At 52.3% G+C, this 19,027-nt stretch overlaps 1 protein-coding gene across 1 annotated transcript in view; it reads right to left on the reverse strand.

Annotated features, from left to right (window-relative positions):
* Positions 1-1,305: 1,305 nt before the first annotated feature.
* MED26 (mediator complex subunit 26) overlaps positions 1,306-19,027 on the reverse strand; it is a 40,235-nt gene continuing 22,513 nt past the window's right edge. Inside the window, exons 2-3 of the mRNA XM_043467209.1 lie at positions 4,717-4,791; positions 1,306-4,032 (exon numbers count right to left, since the gene is read on the reverse strand). Coding sequence (XP_043323144.1) covers positions 2,380-4,032; positions 4,717-4,791 — 1,728 coding nt within the window. The 3' untranslated portion in view covers positions 1,306-2,379. The remainder of the gene's footprint in view (positions 4,033-4,716; positions 4,792-19,027) is intronic.

Here is a 19,027-nt window from a genome sequence, read left to right on the forward strand (position 1 = left end):
ATCTTACACCAGAACTTTGTTTGAAATATCATGTACTTCCAACTTTGGGGGTGATAGGGAGTGTTAAAATTTTTCTTCTACTGTATCTTTACTTGGCAAAGTAAAAAGTGGCAACCCAACTTGATCCGCAAAATGTTGGTGGGAAGTCACAGCCTAACCTTGTGTTCTCAAAGTCAGGCAGTATCTGTACCCTAGGGCTTACTAGATACTCAGACACAGGAGAGGTGCCTGCAGGGGGTGAAGGAGCAGTGACCTCCCTCAAAGCCCAGGTCTGAGAAAAGGAGATGCTCACGGGGTGCCAACCTGCACCTTAATAGCTTCCAGCTGTGCCTCTGACCCTTTGTTGGCCTCAGGAAACCCACATGTCAGCTGGCCACATTAGAGGTAAGAAAACAGGCACAGTGGACTAAGGAAACTAGTTATTCCACAGCACACATGGTCCTGATGACAAGCTTTCACACCCACCCCCCCCCCCCCGCTAAATTTGGATAATTTAATCCTCACAGCTTTGGGGTATCACATATCTCCCAAATGGGGACAGGTGTATAGGAGTAAAGTGATTAGCCCAGGTCCATACAGGTGGTAGATGGCAGGGGCAGAGTTTAACCTTAGACTGCCCTCAAAGCTACTTCACCCACTTCTCAGAGAGGGTATGCCCTGCACCAGGACTATGTCAGAATTCCCCAAGGCTCTGAAACTGTAGCTCTGCATTGATTGCATGTTTCTGGACCTCCTGATTTGCCTGGTGGGGCTGCTCCTCTAAAGGGGGAGTTGCTTCCTCACCTGTGAAATCAAGTAAATGTGGTCAAGATGACCTATTCCAGACTGAAAAAAATTGGAAGCCAAACCTTATGGTTTCAGAGACGAGGAAGAAGAATTAAAAGATCATCACTTTATAGTCACGGAAGAACTACAAATATTTCAGGGGGTAAGACAAGGTCACTTGAGACCTGGGTTGTAGAGCCTGCTTGGGAGGGTAAAGCTCTCTCTTTCTAGGGAAAATAGGGTCTGGAATGGAGACAGATGTGGCCTCTCTGACTCTGTCACCCAGAGTTAGCAGGTGACTCTGGAGATGGGAGAGGCACTGTGGCCCTGAATGAATGAAAGGCAAGGTGGAGGTCAGTCTCCATGCAGAAGGCTAATAGGCTGGACTTGGTTACTTTGCCCTGCCCACCTCCCCACAGCCTGGCTAGCTATGGGGCCTGAACCTTGGACATGGGGTCCAGGTTGTCTTGGCTAAACCAGAATCCAGAAAGGATGAATGTGGCTATAAAGGACCAAATTAAAAAACAATTCTCAGACTGGTTTGTGCAAATGTTTTTTTTTTTATTATTTCCACATTTATATCACAAGGTGTCCACTTACTGGACCAAATAGCAAAGTTGCTCCCTTCTGCGTCCTGAGAACACAGAAGTCTAGGTACTGTACATTCACTAAGGCTCCTTGTTTTTGCAAATCGCGTTTATGACAAATAACCATAAGGCAAACGAATCTAAAGGAATGGTTATGAGTGTTTCCAGCATACAGACAGGTCTCTTCTCGCCCAACAGTACAGCTTACACACCAGTAGCACCCGCGGTTACTTTTGTGTTTTGAGGGGAAGGGAACTCTAGAAAGGTGAACTTTTTCTAGATATGTGTGGGAAGGGGAAACTGAAGAGGGAAGAACAAAAGGCAAGTTATTTGTCTGGTGGTCAGATGGAAGAGGGGGCAAAATAAACTTGAGAAAACAAATTTTTGCAGCATTTCTTTAAAAACTGGGCTGTAACTGAAACCAGATACAAATGTGTGGACGCCCAGGGAGCATGGGTCGAACTGGTTGGCCAGCTGGCCTGCCTGATGCCAGCAGCTCATTACAGCTGAGGCACCGTGATGGGAAAGCTGGCCAGGTGGGGTGCAAACCGAGGCCGCAGTGTTGCCCACTGCCTCAAACACATAGGGCCATATTAAAAAACAGAAAATGCAAAGAGATGAGATGCGTGCTTCTGTCGCTGTGTTAAAGGTAACCTCTCCCACAGGTTTTCTGTGCCTGCCTGCAACTGAGGTCCCAGCTCACCAGGGCTGGGAAGCACCCACACCTCTTCTGGGGTGGGAGACTAACGCTTTTTATAGCTGGTTTGCTATAGAGTTCTGAACTCACTTTGCTGGCCTTCCTTCCACGCGGTCCTTCCTTTGCAATTTTGTTAGTAAACTGGTAGCAGCATTTCACAAAAGGAGAATTTAGAGGGATGAGTGCAGAGAGACCTAGAGACTCTCGCCCCCTCCCTCCCGCCCCGGGCCGGACCCCCCGGATTCCCAACCACTGGAGGTGGCGGGCCCTGGCGCCCGTCCTCCATGGCTGACTGCAAGGTGGGAATGCACTTAGAGCCCGAGGGGCCGGTCAGTCCAAGCAGACATAAGGCAGAATGTTCAACCGCCCGTCGTCGCCGTGCGGGTCGAGCGATATGCACTGCGTCCAGTCATACCAGTTACCCTGTGTGTCCTGACACCCGTTCACCCCTGGCCACTGGTGGGCCTGGATTCTGTCCAGATCGTCCTGGGTGACCTCGCGGCTCAGCCCGGGGAAGTCCGTGGGCGGGCCATGAGGCACCAGCACGTGCGGCTTCCGGGCCCCGCGCCGAGTGCTCTCCTCCTGTTTCAGGTACTCGGACATGAAGTGGTGAGCGCCCGGGGTCTGTGCGCCTGACGACGAGAGCAGGCTGCTCTGCCGGCTCAGGTAGGACTGGATGATCTCATTGCGCGACAGTTCCTTCCAGTTCGTCTGCTCAAAAGGGCTCTGGAGGCTGGCCTTGGCCTCGGGCTTGTCCAGCTCTGTCCTGGGCTGCTCCGTGTGCACGGGGCTGTCGGCCCGCACTGGCTCTTTCTGGGTCAGAGGTTTGATCTGTCTCGTCATGGGGTCAAAAGTGAGCTTCCGCTCTTTTAACCGGACAGGCTTGACACCAGCCTCAGCCACCTGCCCGTCCAAGTTAACCGTGTAGTCACGAGGCCGGTACCTCTTCTTCTTTTTGCTGTCCGACCCACCGGAGGAGGCAGCATCGCTGTCCGCCTTGGAGGAGTCTGGGGAGAAGCCTGCCCGGGGCAGGAGGGGCTCGGCCGGCGGCAGCCCCGCCTTGCAGCCTGACCCTGAGAGCCGCTGGTGGCCCTCTGGCTGCTCTAGCCAGCGCACAGGGCTCTCTGCGCTGGGCAGCAGCTCGAGTCGCCGCACGGGGGGCGTGGATGGCTGGGCCAGCGGAAGCGGTGATGGCACCTGGGTGGCATCCAGCGACTGGGGCCGAGGTGATGGGCTGGGCAGGGAGCCCTTGTACGTGTATGGGCTCCGCTGCCGGGCAAAGGAGCCCTCGTGCCGTGAGTTCCGGGAACCGAGAGAGCAGCGAGGTGGCCCCTTGGGGTGGGGGGGCCCTGGAGTCTCATCCACCCTGTCCAACTGCTGCAGCAGCACAGCCTTCGTCTGCAAGCAGGGCCCGGGGGGCTTGCCCAGGCCCGGGGAGCTGGTGTGCGGCCTCACGGCATTGACGGGGATCTTGCCGCTGTGCTTGTCGTTCTCGCCGTGCTCCAGGCGGTTGCCCTCAGGGCCCACGTGCCCACTGCTGTCCAGGGGGCTGGGGAAGCTCTCGGGGCTCCCGCTGATCCCATTGGTGGGGAGAGGGGACGAGTTGGGTACCAGGGAGTCGTGGCTTGCCTTGGAGACCTTGGGAGGTGGCCCCGGGTGACCGAGGTCACGCTGGTCTCCCCGGCGCTTGCGGCTGCCCAACCTGTCCAGCCGCTGCCCGCACAGCCTCGGCATGTCATTGCGGTACTTCAGGTCGTGGACGCTTTTGGGCGGGCCTGCCGCCCCTGCCTCTGGCCGGCAGTTATGGGCACCGCCGTTGGCCGAGCCGGTGGCAGCCGCCAGCCCCCGCAGCGCAGCCTCATTCTGGTGCACGGGCTCGATGAGCTTCTGCCAGCTCCGCAGCAGCTTCTTAGCCCGCTTGGCGAGCTCCTCGTTCTTCGTCTTCTTGCGGACGTCGTTGATGAGCTTCCCAAGGCGGGTTTCCTACAGCCAGAGAGACACAATGACATGCTTTTAGGACAGGGACACCCCATGAAAAGGGAGCTGGGACAGAAATGGAGCTTCCCATGGAGCTGGGGGAAGGGCTCCGTATCTTTGAAATGACCCCACAGGCCCCCTAAACCACCAGTCTCCCAGACACAAAACCTATGAAGTTGTTGGGTCCCTCATGACATTTAAATTCTCAGACCCAAGTCCTCAGATCTTATAGTCCATGGGACAGACAGGGCATTCTCAGAAGCATCATCTCATGGGCTCCCAACTCCTGAAGGCCGCGGATCACTCAAGGCCACTGCAAGGACACTTTGCCAGGGGAGATTTCTAGGTGAGAGCACATTGTGGCAAAGGCAACAATACGCGGGACCTTGAGCCGGGATCACTCACTGGAGCCTCTGCTGCGAGCTGCAGAGTGTGCAGGGCCCCCTGCAGAGAGAGGGGCCTGACTCTGAACTAAAGCCTCTCGTATTTCCTGCAGTGCCCATGGGAAGCATATGCTGTGGGCTGGCACAGTGCAGGCCAGAAGGGCATGCCCCCTCACTCCTCCCTTTAAGACCTCGCTGGGCCAGTGAGCAAAGTCTCTGAGGCTCCAAGAAGTCGAGAAAGCCCAGGGCTGGAGCAGCCCAGGCCCCACCCTCACTGCCGCCCCAGGGCTCAGACTGGGACACTCACCTCCAGTGCCTCTTTGGTAATGGGGTATTTCTCCAGGCTGGAGATGACTTCCTGCACCGCCACCATGTTCCGGATCTGTAAAACAAGAGCCACTGTCAGACCCCAGGCACTTCTCCCTGTGCCGGCCTGCTCCAGAACTCTCCCTTTCCCAGGAGCCAGTGGAGCCAGCATCACCAGAGACCCACCTCTGGCCGCCTCCGACCTGCTCCCAGGGGCCAACATGGCACCGAGTGCGCACCCTCCCGTCTGCCTGCTCTAGTGCAGTGAACAGGTGACTATGAGTCTGTCTACGGACACAGCCATCTGCCCAAGTGGCTGCCACACAACTGAAATTCACATTTATGAAACAAGATTCACTCTTGATGTGGGAAATGCACTCAAATCTGCCATCTGACGGGAGGTTGAAGGATTTATTGAATAAAATGCACCACATTTAAAACAGCCGTGCATAGTAATCTAATCAATTTAGTTGCATTAACAAGATCTTTATAGAGTTCATCTAAAGACATCACAAGGAGAGCAGAAGTCACAAGATGGGAGAAGACCAGTGCCGCGGGGCCCCACGGGTCTGTATGCAAGCCTACAGAGAACGCGGGCCAGGAGGCACAGATAGGGACCGTGCAGCAGTGCTCAGCTCTCCCGGTCATCAGGCGAGGCAGACCGAACCCACACGTGGCTCCACTGAACACGCAGCAGACTGCTGGAAACGGCACCTGACAACGCCAGTGGTTCCGGGGTGTGGCCACTCTGGGGAGCACTGGGCTGAGTCTGGTCAAATCAAGCACCGTGTGTCTCGTGACCACGCAGTTCTGTACCTCAGATGACACGTGCTATGAGCCAGGCCCTGTTCCACCAAGGTCTGCTTCCATACAGCACTACTCCACTGAATTATCACAACCTCAAAGGGAAGGTGCTAACTACTATTACCATCACATTTTACAAATGTGATGTAAAAGAGTGGGTCATGTGGTCATATGTTATAACGACACCACTGTCGTTCAAAAGTTGAAGGAACACACTAAGAAATTCAAGAGCTCTAGAAATGAGCACACTGCAGCTTCAGTACATCAACAGGATGAACTTCAAACCACAGTGGACGAAAAGTCACAGGAGATACACACTGTTGATTCCAATTACACTAAGCATCACAGCATACTCAAAAGTTAATATGAAACCCAGATCTAAATGTGAAAGCAAAAACTCTTAAGGCTTCTAGGATAAACAGGAGACTATCTTTGCAACCTTGGGGTAGACAAAGATTTTTTTGGAGCCCCAAGGCAGTGGTGTCTAAGAAAATACCCTGACAAACCAGGCAGTGAGGCTGGTCCCACAGGAACAAGGCCAGCCGCTCCCTGTCCCCAGCCCTGGGGTTCTGGCCCTGACACGGTCCTAGGCTTGCCACATGGCCTCTCTCCACCCCAGTGACCTCACCCTGGTATATTTACAGCCCTGGGTCCCTAAGCACTCCTGAACCAGCAGTCCCCACAGAGTAAGCCCAGTGGCACACAGTGTCCTTGTCCTTGGGCAGACACTGTCCTGCTGCCAGACAGGAGGGGGGAGGCAGAACACCTGAGCAACCCTCGGGGTTGCAGCAAGCTGGCGCTGTAGACCCTCGCACAGCCAGAGACCCTCCTGGAAGCTGCAGAGGGTGGGGCTGGGGTAAGGCCTGGGGACCCCACCGTCACAGGTGAGGATCCGAAGAGGCTTTTGGCTTTGAGGAGGCGCTCAGGCTCTCGGCCCTGCGGAAAGCACTGTGTCTGCTGCCTTCCTCAAGTTCAGGACCACCCTGAGGGCTCATCCTTCTGGCTCTGCTGCACTCTGCTCCAGCCATGCTAGCAAGGGCGCTGAGCACTGTGTGGGGAGCATTATCTGGGCATTCTGGAGGTAGTCAGGCCCTTGGCACCAGGAAGCAGAACAAGTTCTGCCCTCACCACAGCTAACAGACAGGAGTCCTGGGCTCTATGCAGTGCGAGTTTGGGCCTCCAGCCTCAGATCCAGCAGATAGTGATAGCCCAGCAGCCTGTGACCCTTGCCTCCACCCTCAACGAGAGGGCCCTATGCACAGCAGAGATGCCAAGGCTCAGATATAGCCAAGGGGAGGCTTCTAGCCAGGCTCCAGGCCTATAAAAAAAAGCCAGTACAGGACCGCTGGGGCAGGGAGGTAGGTAGGTGTCAGGGAAAAGGCAGGCCAGGGGTGCCTGTGGTGAGAGCAGTATCTAAGCTGGGCCTTGGAGGGCGGACAGCAGAGGCCTCAACACCTCCAGAGACGGTGAGATGGCACCAAAGCCCTGGAGAGGGAAGAGAGGTCCAGAGCAGAGACCTTGGCGTGAGCCAGGATGCCAGCAGGAAGAACAGACCTGGGAAAGTAGGCTGACTATACAACTGCCTTCCATTAACTTCACCCACTACCCTAACAGACCACCCTGTTTTTAGGTCCTTCCTGGCACCTGTCTGTCCAAAAATACATTCACCCAAAATCATAGAAGAGACAGCATGCCATTGTTGTGCAGGGAGGAGGCCTCTGAGCCACTCCCAGACGCTGCCCCCAAGGGGGGCTTTGGCCAGACAGCCTAAAGGTCAGTCACAGCCAGCCTCCTGCTCAGGAAGAGCCTGGCGCATGCAGGGCCTTTGGATCTCTCCCCTGCAATTCATTCCCAGTGAGTGAAACCAAAACAAAACTAGCAAACAAAAACCCACCTCTCAAAACTACTTGCCAAACAGCTTTCCCTAAAGGAGCAGAATTCACATGTGAGGGACGTCTGAACACTTGCAGCCTCATCTTTTCATTAGGACTCCTTCAATAGCTACAGATTAATCTTTATTTCCTTAATAATGAGTGAAGCCAAGTGTCACCTCCCCTTTCTACTAATGTCGACTTCTCCTGTAAATTGTTCATTGTCCCAGCCCACATATTTTCATTTGATTGGCCTCGTTATTGCAAGTAAACACCCTTCCAGATGATGGTGTCTTCCCCTGTGCACGCAGATGCCTAAATGTCCTCAAGGAGGCACCGAGGAGGCAGTGGCAGGAGCAGGGAGGGCTCCCCTGCTAAGGCAAGGAGCAGGCGAGCTGGGCCAGGCAGCAGCGGGGCACTCTGAGGAGCAGAGACAGGGCCGGAAATCCGTGGGAAGTCGGCGGGCAGCCCCGGGTGAGGCCCAGGTGAACACAGTCACTTGGTGACCACGGGTGGAACTGACTCCACTATCGTGCCAAGGGCTTGCAGATTTTAGATTCATGATTCACAAGGGACAATTGGGTATCCACAGTCAGACAGGAAAGTGAAACAATATCCATCCCAGGCAGAAAGGAGGGGAAGCAGCCCCCTAAACTGGGCTCCTCCCAGCCGGGCTCAGGGAGGGGAGAGAAAGAACCCTTCTCAAATATGTCCCCATTTACACCTCAGGGACGCCCTGGGGCACATGCTGGCAAGCGAGGAGGGGACCCTCCTTACCACCAACCCAGACCCCAGGGTTCTTATGCAGACCTCCCATCAGGAGAGGACCAGGAACATGGGGGAAGCGGCAAGGCCTCCCTCTGGAGAGCCACTCATGAAGTGCTAGGTCATAACTGCAGCTAGTCTAACCCACAACATTTGCTGCTCGACTCACAGTGAATAAGCAGGAGGAAGGGACACTGGATGCCCACAAGTGACAGGACCTGACTGACAGGACCGAGGGCGGGCGGCAGCCCTCAGAAGCAGTGGGGGTGAGAGTTCAGACCACCTAGTGCAGGATGTCACTACCCCCTCAGCACACGTCTGAGAGCTGTTCTGCGGCTGGGTCACTGCTCTGCGTCTGGATCCATGTGCAGAGGTGGGGCCAGCCCAAGGGGGCAGATCCACCACTCATCAGCCTCCTCCTAGCAGTAATTCAGGGCATAGGTAGGTAAACCTCAGGCCCTGAGTAATTACCTCCCTGTGGGGGATTTCCAGCCCTGATGTGAAACAAGGAACTGAGACTTCTCTGGCGTCTATCCCCGCTCACTGCTCCCTTTCCTCCACGCATCAACGGTTCCCACTCCACTCGAAATCCCCAATCTCTTGGCAGTGCAGCTAGACATGTGCAGCCCTGGTGGCAAAGGGGAAACCCTGTACTCCCCAAGTTCAAGAACTGGTGAGACCCAAAGGCAGTAGTAAGCTAAGGTAGTAAGTCTTTTCAGCCTGACTCTCACAGGACCACTCCTTGTCGGGTTCCTGCAGGCACCAAAGTCTCTAGTTTCTCTTTCTTGAAACTCCACTTTACAGATAACCAGGAAGCTAACAGAGGTCCAGTGCTCACCACGCAGCTGGAAGATGGAGGAGATTGGCTTTACACTAGCCTGGCACAGCGCCTGCCCATCACACACAGCCCAGCTGGTGCTTTACTGGGGGGGCTCCCAGATACCACCAGGCTGGTGACAGCACCCCACCCACATACTCCCATCGACCCACCACAGTGGGAAAATGGACAGGTTACAGAGTTCCTTGTAGCCACACAGGGTTGGCTTCATGCCCAGAGCACCAATGGATGGTCTCTGGGCTGCCTCTGTCTCCTCCTAGGGTGCTCTAGAGATGGAGAGATCTCCAACAGTAGGGCCTTCAGCCCATCCCCAATGCTTGCCCTGAGCTGCAGACCACTTGGTAAATAAATGACAATGGCACTGGAGTCTCCCCTCCAAGGCCCTGGAAATGGCACACACCGAGGTGGGACCCACCCCGCCTGTCTAGCCAGCCTGTGACCACACTGTGGCCCTGCGTCTATGCAGCACAGCCCACACCAACTCCTTCAGGGGGCTTAAAGCCCACCAGGTCAGTGGTAAAAGCGAGTTCACTTTAAAACCAGCCATGTGGAAGTCACATTTTTGTTTTGTTTTTTTAAAGCATAATAGTCTAGACTAGAATTTACAAAAACCAATTAGCTCAAAAGGCTTTGGAACTGTTCATCAGCAAGCAAGCTGTCCTTCCAAACCCAAACACGACACAGATGGCACCCAGAAGCACGCAAACCTCGAGTTTCTCGACATGCTGCGCATTCTGAGGTCATCCAGGCTGAGTCACCATGCCCTGCCAGCCCCACGGCAGGTGTCAGTCTGTCTGCTGAGGCTGTGCGCGCAGGTGAAAGGGGCTTTGCCGGCGAGTGTGTGTGTGTGATTTGGTCACAGCCTCACTCTTCAGCCACAGCAAGTCTTCCTGCTTCTAATGAACTTTACATGTTCCCAAAACGGGTGCCGTTCTGTGACTCAAACTGCCTCTACAAGTCAGTGCAAGAGCTGAGCCTGCCGGTGAGCAGCGTGTGTCCCACCGCACCTCCACAAGTGAGGGAAAGCCGATGAGCCTTGAGTCTACCCCTCAGCTCTGCAAGGTGCAGCCTCCTGGCTCCGCTCTGCCTTGCTCTGTGCCACAGCCAGGCAGGCGCCTTCCTCTGCCAGGACCCCATGGGAACCTCACACCCACAGGAGCTAAGTCGCTCTCATTCACGGCTGCTGAGAGGAAGGACGACACCGGGGCAGGGGCCGCGTCTCAGCCGCAGTCACCAAGCTCACCACTTGCAAAAGCACAGAAGCACTTCCTCATCAGCGGGGCCGTCTGCTCCCCGGGGCGCCCGCCGCTGGAGGGTGGCCGCCGCCTGCGTGGCCCTGCCTGCTGTGCGCTCACAGCCCGCAGAGCACCCGGGGCCAGAGCAGCCGACTGCAGCTGCGACTTGGCCCAGGCAGCCGGCAGAGAACACTGCCTGCACCTCGTGAGCAGCCCAGGAAGAGGAAGCCCAGGGCCGCTACCATGAGCGGCGGCCAACCAGGGGACCTCTGTGAGAGGCTTGCGGAGGTGAGAGAGGCTTGCAGACAAAGTGGGGGGAAGAGGGGGAGGCCAGCACTTCTCTCCACAGTGCTGGCCCTCAAGCTGTCCCCTTCTCTCATCTGTCCCAGCAGCTCTTCCCAACAAAACCACAAACTTCAACTCTCCTGACCTCTGAATCAGATCAACGCACAATTCCTGTTCTAATTTGGCCCTTTCAGACAGCATAAGAGCTCTCAATGTGTCGTATCTGGGAGTTGGTGCATTCCTACAGTTTGCAGTTGCAAAGTCAGAAAGCCAAGCAGAGTGTTTTCTATCTGCATCCATGCTCGCAGAAGGGTCCGGTTGTCAGTGCCTGTGACAACATACAGCACACCGGTGGGTTCCTCCCTCCCAGCCGTGCTCTCGTGGAAACAGCCAGTAAGAATATCAGCTGTGTAAGATGAAACGTCCGAAGCCCGTGGGAGGGGCACACACAGTGCTCGGCCCACATACACCCAGAATACTGGCAATCCAAAATGAGAACGAGCCAGCTTTTTAGGAAGTGATGGGGCCAACCTCCAAGAATGCTGAGGGAAACAGCGAGGTGACAGCACTCCCGTGCTGCCAGTGAAAGCCTCTTGGTGCTTGGGCTGGGCAGAGAAGCAGCTGGGACGGACCTGGCTTTCAATGCCGGCCCAACCAAGGCTTGAAGCAAGACCAGCCGCTAACCTGAGCCCGGCCTCCTTCCAGGAGTCAGGAAGCCTGTGCGGAATGTTGGGAAATTCACAGATCATCTGTAGATACTGAATGACACGCTGACCACCCTCTAGGGAGACTGTGCCAATGGGCGGTCAGGCCAAGGCAGCCCTGTTCACTGCCTATCAGGCTATTCTGTGGTTTCTAAGATCCTTTCAAGGCAACGCAGTGCCCCATATGGCATCAAGAGTCTGCCAGTCTGCTCACCTAAGCTGCTATGGGGGCCTGAGAACAGGGGAGAGCCTAGAATGTCCCTCAACAAGGCACCAAACACAGGCCAGGGAGATAAGAGGAAGGGCTGGTTGTGGCCCAGTGTGAGGCATGGGTAGAAACAGCCGAAGGCAAGGACAGAAGCAACAGATGAGGCACTGCAACTGAGGCTGAACTGAGCAGCCAGGAACACCAAGGTGGCAACACCCAGCAGGCTCCTGCAGGACATCCGAAGGACTATGGAGGAGAAAGCCAGGCCATACCCCTTCTCAGAGGGGCTTAAGCCCAAACCAGCCCCAGAACCTGAGGCTGCCAAGGCTTGATGGGTAAAAGTGACCACAGCGCTGATGACCAGGCTGCCTGTGCTAAGCAGTGAAGGTGAGTCAGACATGTGACAGACACGCAGGGTCTGCTGGCCCTCACCTTCCTGGGTAACCCACACAGGGTCACCATGTCTGTTCTGAGCTGGGTGGGTGAGAAGAGTAAGAGGAACTGCCAGTGCCACAGTGGATACGTCACTTGGCAAGTCACAGGGTTAGGTATGGAGGAGCCCTCGTCTGCTTCCACAGAACAGGAATCTGAGATCTGCAAACTCACCAGGGCCTAAAGGTAATTGAGGGTTGGGTGTGCCTGTCCTACGTGACACAACAGCCATCAGGCAGGACGAGGCCTAATGGGCTGCACCACACATTCCAGGGCAGAGAGCACGAGCCAGCACTGCACGCGGGCGGTGAGCAGAGAGCTCTGAGCCCACCCACCTACCCACTCAGTCGTTCCCTCGGCCACAAAGTGGGAGGATGACAGGAGTGTCCTACAGGCTCCTGGGGGGGAGCAGGAGACACACACGAACACCCGGGACCTAGCCTGACTGGCTCACAGTAAGCGCTCAAGAAAGGGGATCACCATGGAGCCGTTATAGGACTGCACTTGAGAAGGATGAGGTTCAAGGCCACCTTTCCCCCACCTGCTGCCCTGGGCTTTGTGTGGAGCCAGAAAACCAGCAGTGGGTGTGGGGACTTTCTTAGTGAGCATTCCTGCAACAGGGGAGGCGTTCCTGCAACAGCCACCGTGGAGAAAACCAAGGACATCATCACGTGGAACAGGAAGGGAAGTCTGTGCATGGTATCAAACATCATGTAAGGATGAACATTCATACACCAGGACCCAGCAAATCCTACTTTGGGGTAGGGGCCAACAGAAACCTGAGAATGGTCAGGGCAGCTGTATTCAGAACAGTCCCATCTGAAAACCATCCACGTGGCCACCAACACTAAACAGATTACCAAGTCATGATCTAGCTGTTCAGTGTCAAATGAAGACAGTACTGCTATACATAACATCGAAGGTAAAACCTCAAAACAAGTCGAATGAAAAAACCAGATACAAAAGAATACGTCTGCTTTGGACTGAAAGCTCAAAAGCTGGCAAAATTTGTCCATGGTGACAGAAGTCAGGGAAGTCGGGAGTGGGGAGACACTAGGAGAGGGAAGAAGAATGGCTTCTGGGGAGAAGCTCTATTCCATGACCTGGGTGGGGGTTACTGGGGTATCCCTTCACAAACATGCACTGAGATATAAACTTAGAGCTTATGTACTTTTCTAGGTATATGCTATACTTTTAGGAAAAACTGGTCTGAGAAGCCATCCCATCCTAGAAACAGATGCCAGAGCTACTGGGGTTGAAGAGGCTGGAGAGGTACTGGCAAGCCAGCCCCTTGCCCCCCCATATGGTGGGCAAAGACCCTTTGAGGGTCCCATAGAACAAGGTCTGAGAACTTGGACCAGGAGCCCAGGCTACCTCTGAGATACCCAGCATGTGGTATGCTTCACAGCTCACAGAGAAAGGTGTCCACACCGCTCCTACTCTGGGCAGAGGCCAGTCTGGGCAAAACAAGGGCAATCTGAAGGTTCTACAGAAGGAGCACTGAGCAGGTCAGTGTTCCCAGGAAGGAGCAAGCTCTTATATTACTGAAGAGAGGCGGGCAGGCAGCGACCACTGCCTGGGCATCACCAGCTAGCACTCTGGGTGGGTGGGTGGGCCTCTGCCTTCTACCACTTAGGTTCTCTCCTAAGACCACAGACCTCCAGGGGAGGTGTTATGCCACTTTCCCAACAAGGAAGCCAGGGTGCCTGTTATACACCTGGCCACAGTTTCAATACTAACCTAACCTTCTAATCCCGTGCAGTTAGCCCATGTCTGCCTCCAAGCAATGGGCCACCAGCAAGTCGTACTGATGCCAAGGGCAGGAACAGACAGCTGGTTCAAGGGAGGACAGTGGAACAAATCAGATAAGGATAATCCGGCATGCCTACACCAGGAAAGAAGATGGCAAACAAAGACTAGAAATTAAAGTGGGGAAGGCAGATTAACATTCAAAAATCAATGTAATCTGCCATATTAAGAAGCCAAAAAGGAAAAGCCTTATGATCATTTCAACAGATGTAGAAGAAAAAAAATCGACAAAATTGAACATCCATTCCTGATGAAAACTCTCAGCAAGCTAGGAACAGAAGAGAACTTCCTCAGCCTAATAATACACACAGCTAACATCATACTTGGTGGTGAAGAGCTGAATGTTTTCCCCCTAGGAACAGGTACAAAAACAAGGATGTGTGCTTACCACTTCTACTCATTTTTGTCAGGAGATTCCACCTAGTACAATTAAGGCAAGGGAAAGAAAAGGAAGAAAGAAAAAGAGGGAGGGAGGAAGAAAAATCCATCTAGACTGAAAAACAAGTAAAGCTGTCTTTATTCATAAATAGAACAGTCTACACGGAAAATCTTACAAATTCTACAAAATAAGTTGAGTTTAACAAGGCTGCAAGATATAAGTTCCATGTAAAATTCTATGATATTTCTATACGCAAGCAACAAACATTCAGAAATTGAAAAATTTTAAACCAATTCCATTTACAACAGCAATTAAAAGTATGAAGAACTTACAGATAAATTTGACAAAAGACCTCAACGCTGAAAAGTACAAAACAGGGCTTAAGAGGGGCATCAGTTAATGGAAAGATGGCTGTTGTTTGGTTGCTAAGTCATGCCTGACTCTTGTGACCCCATGGACTGAAGCCTGCCAGGCTCTTCTGTCCATGGGATTTCCAAAGCAAGAATACTGGGGTGGGCTGCCATTTCCTACTCCAGGGGATCTTCCTGACCCAGGGATCCAACATGTGTCTCCAGCATCAGCAGGCAGATTATTTACCAGCAGGGTCTTTGGGAGAGATTGACAATTTGATTCTAAAATTTATATGGAAACACAAAGCTCCTAGAAAGGTAACAAACTTGGAAAAAAAGAAAATTGGAAGCCCATATTAGAAGTATGGTACTGGTGCAAAGACAAACTGAACATTATCAATGGAACAGAACAGTCCTTTAACAAACTCACACATGGGCAGCTAGCTGATTCTTAACAAAGGTGGTAAGGCAAGTCAGTAGTGAATGAATAATCTTTCAACAAACAATACTGGAATAACTGGGTAGCCATAGGCAAAAAACAACACTGAAAGAAAACATCAAACCCTTGACCTCTATCTCACAAGACACACAAAAATTAACACAAAATAGATAATAAACCTAAGAGTTAAACTACAGAATGTCTTCTTCTTTTCTACAGAAGAAAACATAGGAGGAAAATCTTAGCAACCCTGGGTTTAAAAGGCAAAGACTTTAGTAAATACACAAAAAGCACAAACTACAGAGAAAACAAACTGAATTTCGTCAAAATTGAAAATATTTGCTCCTCAAAAGATGACACTGTTATGAAAATGAAAAGGCAAGCCACAGACTGGGAGAAAAGATACACAAATCATGTATCTAAGAAAGGACTTGTCTCTAGAATATATAAACACCTCTTTCAATTCAATAATTACACAAAGAACCCAAGGGGGTGAAATGGGCAAATGATGTGAACAGATATTCAAATCTTTCACCAAAGAGATATGCATGGCAAACACAAATACTTCAAGAGATACTCAACCTTACTAGTCATAGTGAAAGTCGCTCAGTTGTGTCCGATTCTTTGCAATCCCATGGACTATGCAGTCCATGGAATTCAGGCCAGAATACAGGAGTGGGTAGCCTTCCCCTTCTCCAGGGGATCTTCCCAACCCAGGAATTGAACCCAGGTCTCCTGCATTGCAGGTGGCTTCTTTACCAGCTGAGCCACAAGAGAAGCCCAAGAATAGCCTATCCCTTCTCCAGCAGATCTTCCTTACAAATTCAGATTAAAACCATCATGAGATATCACTATATACCTATTAAAATAGCAAAAGTTAAAAAGACTGACCATACTAAGTGATCACCAAAGTGTGGGACAACTGATACTCTCATACGCTGCTGGTGGGGTGGCAGTATAAAATGATATAATCACCCCAGAATACATTCTGACAGATTATTAAGCAACCCAAAAGTCCATCAACACATGTATGATAAACTGTAGGATACTCATAAAACAAAACATTACTTAGCAACAAAAAAAGAACTATTGATATACACAACATGCATGAATCTCAAAATAAGGAAAGAACAAACAGCCCAGATCAAAAAAAAAAAAGAGTACACGATTTCACAGAATTCTAGAAAAGACAGATTAACCTACAATGACAATAGATTAGCAGTTGCCTAGGGATGGGGGTGGGAGAAGGCAATGGCACCCCACTCCAGTACTCTTGCCTGGAAAATCCCATGGATGGAGGAGGCTGGTGGGCTGCAGCCCATGGGGTCGCTAAGAGTTGGACATGACTGAGTGACTTCACTTTTCACTTTCATGCACTGGAGAAGGAAATGGCAACCCACTCCAGTGTTCTTGCCTGGAGAATCCTAGGGACAGGGGAGCCTGGTGGGCTGCCGTCTATGGGGTCGCACAGAGTCGGACACGACTGAAGTGACTTAGCAGCAGCAGCAGGGATGGGGGTGGGCTGAAGGCAAGATTACAATGGGACAAGAAAAAACTTTTGGAAATATGTTTAGTACCATGATTGTGGTGATTTCTCAAGTGTATTCACAGATCAAAATATATCCAATTGGCACTTTAAGTGTGCACAGTTTATTATATGTCAACTATACCTCAATAAATTTGTACAACAACTATGGAGGCAGATGACAGATGTAACAGGTCCTAGAAGAAGGAGGAGGGGGCAGGAGGCAAGAGAAGGAAGGCTTCTTTGTTGGAGGTTGGGCATTAGATACCCCACTCGGCCTCAGCTCCCCCTGGGGTGGAGGGAGCGGCATAAAGTCCCTTCTCCCTTCAGGAAAATGAAGGCTGTCATGCCCAGGCCTCCCAGGGGTATCATAAGCACTGCGTGACAAAGGCATATGTGTATAACACACTCCTCATAACAGACTGGGCTCCAGCAGGCCTCATCTCAATCCACTCGAGCTGTGCCCCCTCCCCCATCCCACACATTCTGCTTGCCCTGCACCTGTGCATCAACAGACTGCACAGCCTAACTGTGGGCCTGGAAAAGGTGATTCCTGGCTTTCCTGTAGGAAATGCACTGTGGCTGGAGCTGGGTGGCAGGGTCTTACAGGTTGTGACATGACAGGCTCACTAGCTCCCAAGGACTGAGCTTCAGGACATGTGCTCTCCTCAGCCTGCCTGTAGGGTTTTGTCATCCTTCAACTGGAGACCCTGGAGAGGGAGCCAACCTCCTATCCTCACATGGGAAAGGCCAGTGGCCACAAACATCTACAGAAAGTCTTAGGTAAACAGCAGTCTGTTCTCCTCGCAAATAGTTGGTGTGAGCGATAACCTATTTCCATCCTCCTGACAAGAAAACAGCCTCCGAGCATCTGACAGCTCCTTTCTCCTCCTCACTCTTCAGTTTTCTCCTCCTCACTCTTCAGTTTTCTCCAAGGTATTAAGCTTCTGGGCCTGAAAATGTCTGAAATCCTGCCCTCCCCCAAGACAGCTGAGCTAGACACTTACTACTTTCAAGTGTGAGTGAATGAAGGACAGAAGGATAAATGAAGTCCCATCTTACTGTCCTCAATTGCTGGGCACCGTGTTAAGCCAATACTATAAACATCTCAGGGGTCTCCCTCTGTAGCCAGCTGGGACCTGCAATCACAAAGTTAGCATCTGGAAAGCAAACAGGCCTTTGCTGTTGCCAGCTGTTACCTGCACCAGCCGCCCCACAAGGGTCACGGGAACTGGGAGGTGACTCTCAGTGCTGCTCACACACAGCCCCATGGAAGACAAGGGAAAAAACACTGTGTCTGGGTGGCCAGCAGAGGGAAGGCTGAGACAAGAGCAGCAGCAGGCTGTGACCAGGGTGGCCATGTTTGGTCAGTAGGACCCAATGGCTTTGGGGAGAGTCTTCTATTTTCAACACAGTGGTCCTAGAAGTTACCACAATGACAAAGATTTTTTCCAAATTACTTTGGCCACCATGAAATGATTCCAAAGGATTACATAAGCAGGGGGAAGGAAAGCCAGGTGAGATTTTTGCAAAGGCAATATTAAAGCATTGGGGGAGTCAAACACCACAATCCGGCATGCTAATACAGTGACAGCACGATCTGCGAGGTGGTGGCATTGCCTGGCGTGCAGATGAATGGAAGGTTGCTGGTAGAAGACTAGGGCACAGGGGAGGACCCTGACGGCTCCCGAGGCCATCTACTACCAAAAGCCAAATCAACTGCTTCCTCCCAACCTTGCCTGATGGAGACCCTCAGGAAAGCCTGACCACTCAACAGTCGTCCCCACTGGGCTGGTGTGGACCCCATCAGCACCGTCTGCTTCACCCCAAACCACCCGCATCCCACAGGTGAAAGGGGGCAAAACTGATCCCGAGGATGAGAGCCAGCCCCATGGCTGAATGTCAGAGAACACCCCTGCAGCGAGACATGACATCCTGGTCACCAGGCATCCAAGGCAAGGTGGGAGCCAGTTCCAGGAGAAGCGCCACAACAGCTCTTCCCTGCTTTAAATGTACCAGGTGAAGAACACTGAGGAGAACTGGGAACACAGAAGACTTTGCTTTTTACTGTATTTCCCTCCGTATATAATTTTTCTATTATTATTTTCTATTTTAAACTAATTTTTAAAAACTTTTAAAAAAAGTTTATTTCTTCCCTTTTCTGTAGCCACCATTACAGGTGGATACCAAACATAACTGACCATGGCAACTAGTTGAGGAAACAGCACAAGTTTTCACTCAAATTTACATTAACACTGAAAAGGAAATTAAGAGAGAGCTCTACTTGGGCTTCCCAGGTGGCACTAGTGGTAAAGAACCTGCCTGCCAATGCAGGAGACTGAAGAGATGCAGGTTCAGTCCCCAGGTCAGGAAGATCCCCTGGAGGAGGCCAAGGCAACCCACTCCAGTATTCTTGCCTGGAGAATCCCATGGACAGAGGAGCTTGGCAGGCTATAGTCCATTGGGTCGCAAAGAGTCGGACATGATTGAGCATGCAGGCTATCAATGCACCAAAAATGCTCTGCCCAGGCAAGTTTTCACCAAAGCCGAGGACCTTTCAGCCCTGCCTTGCCTCATCTCTTGGACCCTGGGCAGATCCTGACATCCCTCTACATTCAAGCCCTCTACATCCTCCTCTCGGAGCTCTTCAAGGCACAGTTTCAGACCC

This window comes from Cervus canadensis, chromosome 4, assembly GCF_019320065.1.
Source record: "Cervus canadensis isolate Bull #8, Minnesota chromosome 4, ASM1932006v1, whole genome shotgun sequence".
NCBI classification, from domain to species: Eukaryota; Metazoa; Chordata; class Mammalia; order Artiodactyla; family Cervidae; genus Cervus; species Cervus canadensis.